Genomic DNA, 9,674 nt, shown 5'->3' on the forward strand with positions numbered 1-9,674 from the left:
GTGGCGAGGAGACTGGCCGATGCCTCCGCCCCACGTCTGGGGGCCGCCCCCCCACTCCTGCGTGACCGGCCGAGCCGCGGCACAGGCGCCGCAGAACCGCGTCCCGGGCACCGACTCCCCGGCCACGGCGTCCCGGTGCTCCCGCGCCCGCCCTTCGGGGGCGTTTGTTTCACATACCCCTGCTCCACCGCACGGAAGAAACCTTCTAGAAGGCGGGTCACAGGCAGGGAGTAGCCCTCCCGAGCACGCGGGGACCTGCCGGGAGAGGACGGCGTCCCGTCGAGGAAGCGGCCGACCAGGTCCCGCCCGCGCCCTGTCCTTGCCACGCCGTGGAGCCTCACCTCGGGGAAACCAGGAGAGCCGGACCCGGACGTGGCTTCTCCCGAGGCCGAATCTCTGCACGGGAGCTATCGGGGCACAGCGTTGTGTGGAGCCGCCCTCTGCTTCCGGCTCATCCCCTGGCCGGGGTTTCTCTGTCTCCTGGAGTCCTCCTTGGGTCCGGGCTGTCCGTCAGGCCGAGTGACGGGGGCTGGGACCGGCGGGGGTGCCCATGTCTGGTCGGGCTGGTGAGCTCTTCTGTGGGGTTTTAGTCCCTCCTCACAGTCTCGGCTGGCTTGGGCCCAAGCTTACAAAAGTCCAAGCTCTTACAGCGACGGGTCTGTCGTAGGACAGGGTAAAGCGGCGCCCTCTGGGTCAAGCTTCCACAGTCACGTCGAACGGCGGATGCGCAGTCTCTTTCCTCCAGTCCCGCAGACGTGCGCTGTGCTCCGGGCCCATCAGCCGGTCTCCCCCCGGCCAGCAGGGGTGGAGTAAGAGCCACGGGGGGACACCATGTGACACAGCCTCCTTTACTCTCCCCAGTTTTCCTCCCAATCCAGCTTGATGAGGGCTTAAGTTCCACCAAGAGAGATTCATTATTTTAAAATAAAGTTTTGATGCCTCTTAATTCTCTTTTCCCCAGAATAAGCCTTTGAGTGCAACTCAAAGGCATTTAGAGCACAGTCCACAGGGTTTCAGAATGTTCATTAAAGCTTCCAGCAAACACTCATCGGAACTACTCTCTGCCTGGTTCTGTGCGTGGCCTGGTACCCGCTTGCACCTGCCACGGCAATACGGGTGTCGGAGGAAGGAGATCGGCACCACAGCCAGAGAAGAGAAGAGAGAGACCAGGTGCGGACTTTGGGACAGGCAAGTGGCAAGGGGAAGTGGCAAGAGGCGGTCTGGGGTAAGGCGTGCCAGAGCCGTTTCTGGAGGTACCTTCCGCCGCGCAGGGGGGACGTGAGCGCTCGGCCTGAGCGCTCGGCCTTCCACCTCTGAGGAAGACTCTCCTGTCTTCTCTGCGTCTGGTTTCGGGTCCACCTGCCTGTCTACCAGGTTTCCAGATGGTGACGCACAAGAACCTGCTGAGTAGCTTCTCTGGATGAAAGAAAAAAACACAGCAGGAGAGAGGAAGAAAAACATGCTCTCCCCAAAATACAAACTCCTGCCCTGTTTTGGAAAAATTCGACCAGTAGAGACGATCCCAAAGGCTTCCGAGAAGATCCAGATGATCTTGGGTGACGTATTAATGTCCTGAGGTCCGTTATGGCTTGAGAGCAAGCCCAGGTCAGGTGGGGATCTGAGGCTCGGGGACAGGAGCCCACGGACATCGATTATCACAACATTTGCTAACCCAGAGATCAAACGGTGCCTCAACATCTCTGAAAATGTGAGCGATGTTCAAGACACTCATAATGCACGTTAAATCTTCACAGATCGTAGCTGAGTTACACATCCCTAAGCAAAACGGTAACACCAGCGGCCTTTGTGATGGACCAATTTACACCTCATCTCCAGCTTTTCAATGGCCTTTGATATCTGAGTTTAGTTTCCACAGAGCAGTCGAGAGTAGAAACAAGTAACCTTTGTCAGGGACCTGCCGCACCGCGCCCGGGGTGTGCTCCGCGCCGTGGCCCCTGTTCATGACTTTAGGTCACCGAAACCGTCTCAGGGCACGGGCTTGCCTAGCCAGTTCCCGCTGCCGCCGGCGTGCGACCTTAAGGAAACGTGGACTTGAGACATCATGTGATCTTCTCAGGGACACACTGCCGGTAACGCCTAGATGTTATGTCACTTACTTCCGTCTTTGTGGAGGGAGACACGGCTCGGAAGATGACCCAGCCTGCCTCCGCGGCAGTACGGTGGCCTCTGGAGCACTGTCCTGCTGGGCTGCAAAAATCATCTTTCCATTACTTTAAGAGGAAGATCTCGTAACTCTGGGGAACCTCTTATTTAAGGAGAAGGTTACGTCTGGCAGGCACGTCCGCAGAGGCAAACCCTCTCCTGGGATTAGTGGACATTTGCCGTCCTTATGAGCACAGCCAAGAGCCAGTTTTGCAGAACTCGAGTCCCCAGACAGCCGATTCCTGGGGCCGAGAAGAAGGGTGGCCGCGATGGGGCGTCGGCGAGAGTCCCGCGGCGGCCATCACCCTTCCCCCACACCTGCCTGCTTGCCCTCAGAAGTCACTCTTCCGGGGCTGCGGTATCTTCTCGAGCCTGGCTTGGTCCACAAACAGAAACGGAGCCAACCTTTCCCGTCGGCCCCAGCACGGGGGCCGCGAAATGTCTGGCTTGAGCCTCCGCTGCGCACCCGCTCCCGGCGGCCAAGCGTCCCGACGCTCGGAGCCCGGCCCCTGCTCTGCCAGCCGGGCTATGCGGTGCTGCCTCCCGCGGCACCGAGACCTTGAGACCAGACTGCGAGGGACTCAAGGCCACAGACCGCCCTTCGTCCTCACGCGCCCGGAGTCTGGCAAAGTCTGAGATAAACATCTTGCAGTGAGTGAAAGAGCAAAGCAGCGCATGTTTAGAAACCAGCACCACAGAGACCAGGCCTAGGCTGGTCGCCCCACACGGAACACACGTGTTTCCGGGTTTCTCCGTCGCCGACTCCCTGGGCCTTCGCTCCTCCGTGACGTGGGGACGCTGCTGCGCTGACTCTCAGGCCTCTCCTGGGCTCAGCTTCTTTGGTTCCGCTGCTCTTTGCCTTTAAACTGCCAGTGTGGGGCCTTGTTTTTAAAAATCCTTTCAGACTGAAGTAATCTTAGACGTACAGAAGAGCTGTCCCCTGACCTTATCTCTCAGAACTCTGGTTCCTTGATCTGCGCCGAGGAGTTTCGATTGCTGCAAACGTAAGCGCCAGACTTCATCTGGGTTTCAAGTTTCCTCACGAATGTCTTCTTCTGTGTGTGTGTGTGTGTGTGCATGTGTGCACCTAGATCCACACCAGAATGTGGCATTCGGCCCATGTGGTTTTTGAGATAAAGAGCTCATGACTGTACTTTTGAACGTTTACCGGGACAGTAAGGTTTGGGGATCGTGGAGATGCAATAAAGAATTCATCGGAGGTAAGTGAGTCTGACGTCCTCTGTGCACGTTTCAGAGAACCTCAGGGAGTCTCAGGGCGACCAAGACAACTAGCCGGAATGTGAGGCCGACAGCAAAGCCGGGCCCTATAAGCAACAGGACAGAGAGCCGAAAGTACGAACAAACGGTTTCCCCCCGGGCGCTTCCGCAGGCTTCTCTGCTGGGCAAGGTGCGGTCACTGGCTGGGTCGAACCGCTCTCAACACTGGCTAGTCCGATGCAGGGGTGCGGCCGCATTTCGTGGTCCTACTGTGCACCGCATGCCCAGGCCCTGGGGAATATTCTGGGCCGTGTCAAACAAGACAGAGTCCCTACCTCCGTAAAGCTTGTTTGAAGGAGACGGACAGCCCACAAGCACCGGTCAGGTAATGACGGGGCCTCCGCAGCAACCGCAAGGCAGGTCGGGGAGTAGAAGGTGGGAAACGTGGGTTTGGACAAGGTGGTCTGAGACTCTCAGAGGAGGCGGCACTGCGGGCCCTGAGGGCTCAGAACTGTGGATCGGGGGGATCGCTCTGCACGCCCAGCGCCCTGGTCTCGGGGAGAGTCAGATTACGGAAACCCGAGCTCTGGTCCTCCGCTCTCTGCTCCACGTTGACTTTCATGCTGACCCGGCTCGGGGCTCTCCTTCTCCTCTTCCCGGCCGCATGGCTTGTCTCTGGCGACTTCATAAACCTCCGGGATCAGCCCTAACAGAAGCTGCCATTTAAAAACACCTTCCCGGGTGCCTCCGAAGCCCAGGGACCCCGGGAGCGGGAGAGGAAAGCAGGTGCCCATAGCCGTTCCTTTGAATTCGGTCTCCACATAGCCCGGCTGGCCCCGGACCAGCCGCGAGCGCTTCCAGACGCGCGAAACCGCAGACCGCAGGCGACGGGCCTCGCCGCTCACACGGAGTCCTCTGTCCGCTGCTCCTGCACGGGGGCCCCCTGCCCTGGTGGCCGCTGCACCTTCCCTTCTTCAAGACCAAGGACTCGGGTGCTCAGGACCACAGGGCTAGGAAGGGGCCGTGAATCCGGGGGTCCTGCCTCTAAGGCCGGAGCTCCCTCTGCCATGCGACAGCTCGGCCTCACCAGGCAGTCCCCGCTGTGTTTGCCCCACGCGGGACCCACGTGCCCCAGAGCCTGTGCCACATCACGTGAGAGAAGATTCCCGGGGAACCACCAGGGCAGGCCCCGAAATGGCAGAGCGGCGCTCCTGGGCTCTGGGGGCCAGCCGGTGCTCCAGAGTCCAGCACCCGAAGAGGTGGTTTTCTCCCGAGAAGCTGTAGCCAACAGCAGGGTTACGAGTGGCTCAGCCACGCTTGACACCCCTTTCATTCAGTTATTTATTTTTAAAGATTTTATTTATCTGAGAGAGAGCGCGCGGGGTAGGGAGACACTGTGAAGCAGGTTCCGGGCTGAGCGCAGAGCCTGGCCCGGGGCTCGACCCCACGATGGCGGGACCATGACCTGAGCTAAAGCCAAGAGTCCGACCCTTAAGAGACCGAGCCACCGGCCGCCCCGTGCAGCGCGTTTTGAATCTGTGCGTCCGTTCGCAAGCGTCTTTGCGGGTCCTGTGTCCTGTTGCCAGATGGGCACCTGAGCTCCCCTCCCTCCTGAAGCAGACCCGCAAGGGGACCCCGGGCCGGGACCGAGCCAGAGTCCCGGAGCCGCCACAGCTCCGCCCCCAGAGCAGACGGCAAGTCCAGGGCGCGTGGGACGGCTCGTCGGCCGGGGAGCAAATCCTGTCCTTCCAGACTTTTCACTGAGACCAGAGTCAAAACTCAAACCAATAATCATCTAAAAAGCGCGTTTGTGGTCATGGGTATCAGACCTGGGGCAGTAGAGTTTTTCATGTTTGGGCATTTTTTACTCTGTGATTAGCAGAGTAGGAGGCGGCGGAGGGTGGAAAGGGAGAAGGAAAACCGTTGAGTCAGCACAGCCCACATGTGGGGGAGGGGGAGAGTGGCCCGTCTGTCAGCCTCTCCCTCGACCCCCGCTCTGAGCCAAACAGAATCGCGTTGCGTCCACTCCCTTCCTCTCCCACTTCTCTCCCAGCAGCCGGGGGGTCCGCGCGCCAGACGCTGGCACGCTTCAGACTAAGCCCCAGCTGCGTCTCTCCCAGCAGGGAGATGCAAGGGTCAGAGCGCGGGAGAAATCCAAGTGCGCTTTCGGGGCCAGACAAGCGTGGGCTACGGCGGCTGTGGATTCTTCTGAGGTCATGCAGCGTGACACTGATTTTCCACAGGAGGTTTGAGCCCAGGGAGTTGAACCCCTGGAGCAAGGTCACGTGGTCTTGGAGCCTGGACCCGAACGCAGGCCTTCTGACTCAGAGCCCAGAAATCATCTCTGAGCGCTGTTTTCCCACACGGCTCTAAAAAGGGGCATTAGAGGGGGCACCGCGCAGACAGCAGCCCCCGCTGGGAGGACCCGGCCGAGCCGTGGGCCTGGCTGTGGGCGTCGCCGAGGCTGGGGGTGGGAGGGGGGACTCCTAACAGGAGTCTGGGTCATTAAATCCACCGAACAGAGACAGTCCGGCAGACAACGAAAGCCCAGGAAAGGGCCACACCTGCTGCCGCATGTTTGACGCCTGCCCCGCCCGCCCCCGAGCTGGCTGGGCCCCTCCTCCGTGACGGTCACCACGCTGCCCCCACTCCTGCAGCCTCCGCTTCCTCTGCGACCTCGCAGCTCCCGGCCCCCGGAGGACGCCCTTCCCTGGGCCCAGCGCCGGCCCCTGGCCCACAGCAGGGGGGCAGCAGGCGGTCACGTTTCTCGCCGCGGCCAAGCTCATGCACTTCGCTCTGGATCCGAATCCCGGCTCTGCCGCTTGCTGGCTGAGGGGACCCCCGGGTCTGCAGACCGCAGTCCGGCTGCGCATAACGACTTAGGATTTGTTCTGAGCGCTGAGGGGATAACGGCGTAGCCCGGGGTAAGCCCTCCCCGAACGGCGGCCGTTGGACGACTCAGAAGTCCCCTCTCTTGCCTGCCCCTGCACAGGCGTGTCGGCGCCTGTCCCTCTCGGGGTCTCGTCATGGTGCGGTCTGCTGGCTGCGTGATCCCCCAGGTTCGACCACCCCCAACCCGCTCTCCGCCACGTGCTTCTGGAACCCTCAGAGAGCCCTGCTCTACAGCCTGGACCTGCCTCCCCCAGGTCCCCCTCCCTCACCTCCGCCCCCGGGTCCCTGCCCTCCCCCCGAAGCTGCCTGCAGGCAGTAGTGCTGGGACAGGTCCTGACCAAGCTCTGGGGCCGGGACGGTCACACCCACAGCGAAGCCCCGGCCTGGACCACTTCACGCCACTGACTGTGGCAGAGTCCGTTCGGGTGCGAACAGCACTTCTCCCTAAAGTCCTTAGGAAACTGTTCTCCGGCAGTGAAACCCACTTGAAATTCACGGAGAGGAGGATCTCAGCTCTTACAACCCAGAGAGCGAGTTTTTACTGGGGCAACAAAGACTCAGTTTCCCTTCTCTTTGCCTCAGCTTCTTTGTCCACTCTTCCCCTCTCACTTGTTTCAAGTCCGTGCTTCTCAAACTGTCCGTGTCCTGTTGTTCACTGTCCCCACACTCTCTCAGACCAATAACGTCGTAAAACAGTAAATAAGTTACTGCCAAATGAAAACGCCATTTGGACATCACAACAATGTTAGATTGTTGTCTTTGAAGTGTCTTTGGGGCACCTGGGTGGCTCAGTGGGTTAAGCCTCTGCCTTCGGCTCAGGTCATGATCTCAGGGTCCTGGGATCGAGCCCTGCATCGGGCTCTCTGCTCAGCGGGGAGCCTGCTTCCTCCTCTCTCTCTGCCTGCCTCTCTGCCTACTTATGATCTCTGTCTGTCAAATAAATAAAGTCTTTAATAAAAAGAAATTTGTAAAGTGTCCATTTCTGTACTTCCCTTTTTGCAGGCTAGGAAACATTTCGCAGACCCATGGCCGTCCCTGACCAGACTGAGAGGGCTTGATTCTAGAAGGAACAGACCTCAGAGGAGCCCATCTGCTGCGGGCACTCCCCGTCCCGGGTTTCTGTCTGTCCTGAAGGCTACTGGGCAGCAGGCCGGCCCCCCAGAGAACGAGCTCCCGGCCCCCGTCCCTAGAGGCTGGGGGAGGGACGGCTACCACGGCCGCGCCCCCCGGCTGCGCGCAGGCTGCCCTTACCACTCCATTCCGGCTCTGTTGATCTCCTCCCACCAGCACTCCGTGGGCTCCCCGAGGCTCTGCGGCGTGGGCATGCAGGCGTAGTTCCACTGTCGGTCCGAGCCCTCTTTCTTGTTGAAGATGCTCCTCACAGCCACCACCACCTGCCCGTGGGGACACTGGTAGCTGAAGCCCTGCCGGTTCAGGTTCACCCAGCCGTCGTCGCTGTAGTCGTGGTACTGTTGGTATGGGTACCCGTAGTCTCCGTACTGGCCCCAGGCCGCGGTGACCAGGGGCAGAAGCACGCAGAGCACAGCGAGGTCCATGCTGCCGGGCGCTGGCAAGCACTGCACCCCTGGCCGCCGGGCTGACCGTTTTATGCGGCGGCCGCCGACATGTGGCCGGCAGATGTGGGTGAACGGGCTCCAGCTGCTCTGTCATCGCGGAGGCAGGACTCTTCGGCGTGGAGATCCCGGCCACAAGCCCATCCGGCTTGTTTTAAGGTGGAATTCTAGGAAAACGTAAGAACGTGCACATGAAAGAAACGCCCTGGAAAGAGACCGGCTCTGCAGACAGAGGCTTTACCCCCGTGGAGGGCTCCCCTCCCCCGGCAAGCTCCTCCTGTGTTCTCCCAACTCGCCCTCTGGGACCCCCAGACACCCGGAGGGATTCCAGAACCGCAACGTCATGGGGTGAAGGGAAGGAGTCACTACGATTTCTGCAGGGCGAGGTGCCTGGTTTCTCTTAGGCTCTGGGCCCACTGTCTCTCGACCGTCAGCGTCTAGACGGCGTGCCGGCCTGCACGGCTGCTCTGGGAGCTGTCCAGTCACACACGGAGGTGCTGTGGGCCCCGGGAGGGGACGTTCGGGACGCTCTCTGCCCTTGAGGTGCCTCCTAAGCTGCTGGAATGGGACCGGCCACATTTACAAGCTGCGCTCTGCTCCCAAGTGTGTAGTGAGTTTAATCTGAGTCATCTGAATTCGTCCCTCAGAGTTTTTGTTTTCCTCCATGGTTGTGGTTTTCTTTGAAGTATAATGTACAGAAAATAAAATTCATCTTTAAAAAGAAAGATTTTATCTGTTTATTTGACAGAAAGAGGGAGAGAGAGAGCGCACAAGCAGAGGGAGCGGCAGGCAGACTCCCCGCCGAGCAGCGAGCCCGATGTGGGGCTCGAACCCAGGACTCTGGGATCATAACATGAGCCAAGGGCAGATGCTTGACCAATGGAGCCACCCAGGTGCCCCTGAAACTCATCTTTTAAAATATTTAGATTCAGTCATTTAACCAGTACCATAACTGAGACATAGAACAGGTCCACCCCCCCCCAATCCCACTTATACCCCTTGATAGTCAAGTCTTCCCCAACGCTCTGTTCCTGGGAACCCCTGACCTACTCTGTCACTACAGCTTTGCTGTTTCCAGAATGCCCAGTAAATGCAGTCGTACCTCAGTGGTCTTTTGTGTCTGACCCTTTCCCTGAGAATAGTGCTTTCAAGGGACGCCTACGGGCTCTGTTGGTTAGGCCTCTGCCTTCGGGTCAGGTCATGACCTCAGGGTCCTGGGATTGAGTCCTGCATCGGGCTCTCTGCTCAGCGGGGAGCCTGCTTCTCCCTCTGCCTGCGTGTCCCCTTGCTTGAGCCTGTGCTCACTCTCTCTCTCTATCCCTCCTGGAAAATTGCCATTTTTCTTTACTTTAACCATTTTAATAGGGTAACGGGTTTCTAGTGGTATTTCAGTGAGGTTTTGATCTGCATTTCGCTAATGACTGAGGATTTTGAACATTTTTTCATGTGTTTATCAGCCACCGTATGTCTTCTCGGTGACTTAGCTGTTCAGATCTTTTGAGCCCCCTGGGTGTCTCCCGGTGCACAGTGTATCTCATTTTTCATCTGGGTTGTTCTTAAAGAAGTTTCTTTAAATGATCTCTTCAGCCCCCTGTGAAGCTTGTTAAAATGCAGATTCCTGGGCTCCACCCCGGAACCCAGTCGACCACAGCCTCACAGGGGATGCCCAAGTACCACAGCTAAAAACAGTTTACCAGGTGATTCTTGTTCAAGTTAAAGAACCACTTTCCTAAAGGAATGTGGAGCTGGGGAAAAAGAAATCACACTACAAATCCTAAATCCCACGTCTGACCCACAGCACATTCACCAGATGGCATTCAGGCTAGA

General features: G+C 58.8%; 1 protein-coding gene across 1 annotated transcript in view; it reads right to left on the bottom strand.

Annotated features, from left to right (window-relative positions):
• The window catches only part of DPT (dermatopontin), a 33,460-nt gene extending 25,446 nt beyond the window's left edge, over window positions 1-8,014 (bottom strand). Inside the window, exon 1 of the mRNA XM_044266901.1 lies at window positions 7,525-8,014. Coding sequence (XP_044122836.1) covers window positions 7,525-7,829 — 305 coding nt within the window. The 5' untranslated portion in view covers window positions 7,830-8,014. The remainder of the gene's footprint in view (window positions 1-7,524) is intronic.
• Window positions 8,015-9,674: the final 1,660 nt, after the last annotated feature.

Source organism: Neovison vison, chromosome 10 (genome assembly GCF_020171115.1).
Source record: "Neovison vison isolate M4711 chromosome 10, ASM_NN_V1, whole genome shotgun sequence".
Lineage (NCBI taxonomy): Eukaryota > Metazoa > Chordata > Mammalia > Carnivora > Mustelidae > Neogale > Neogale vison.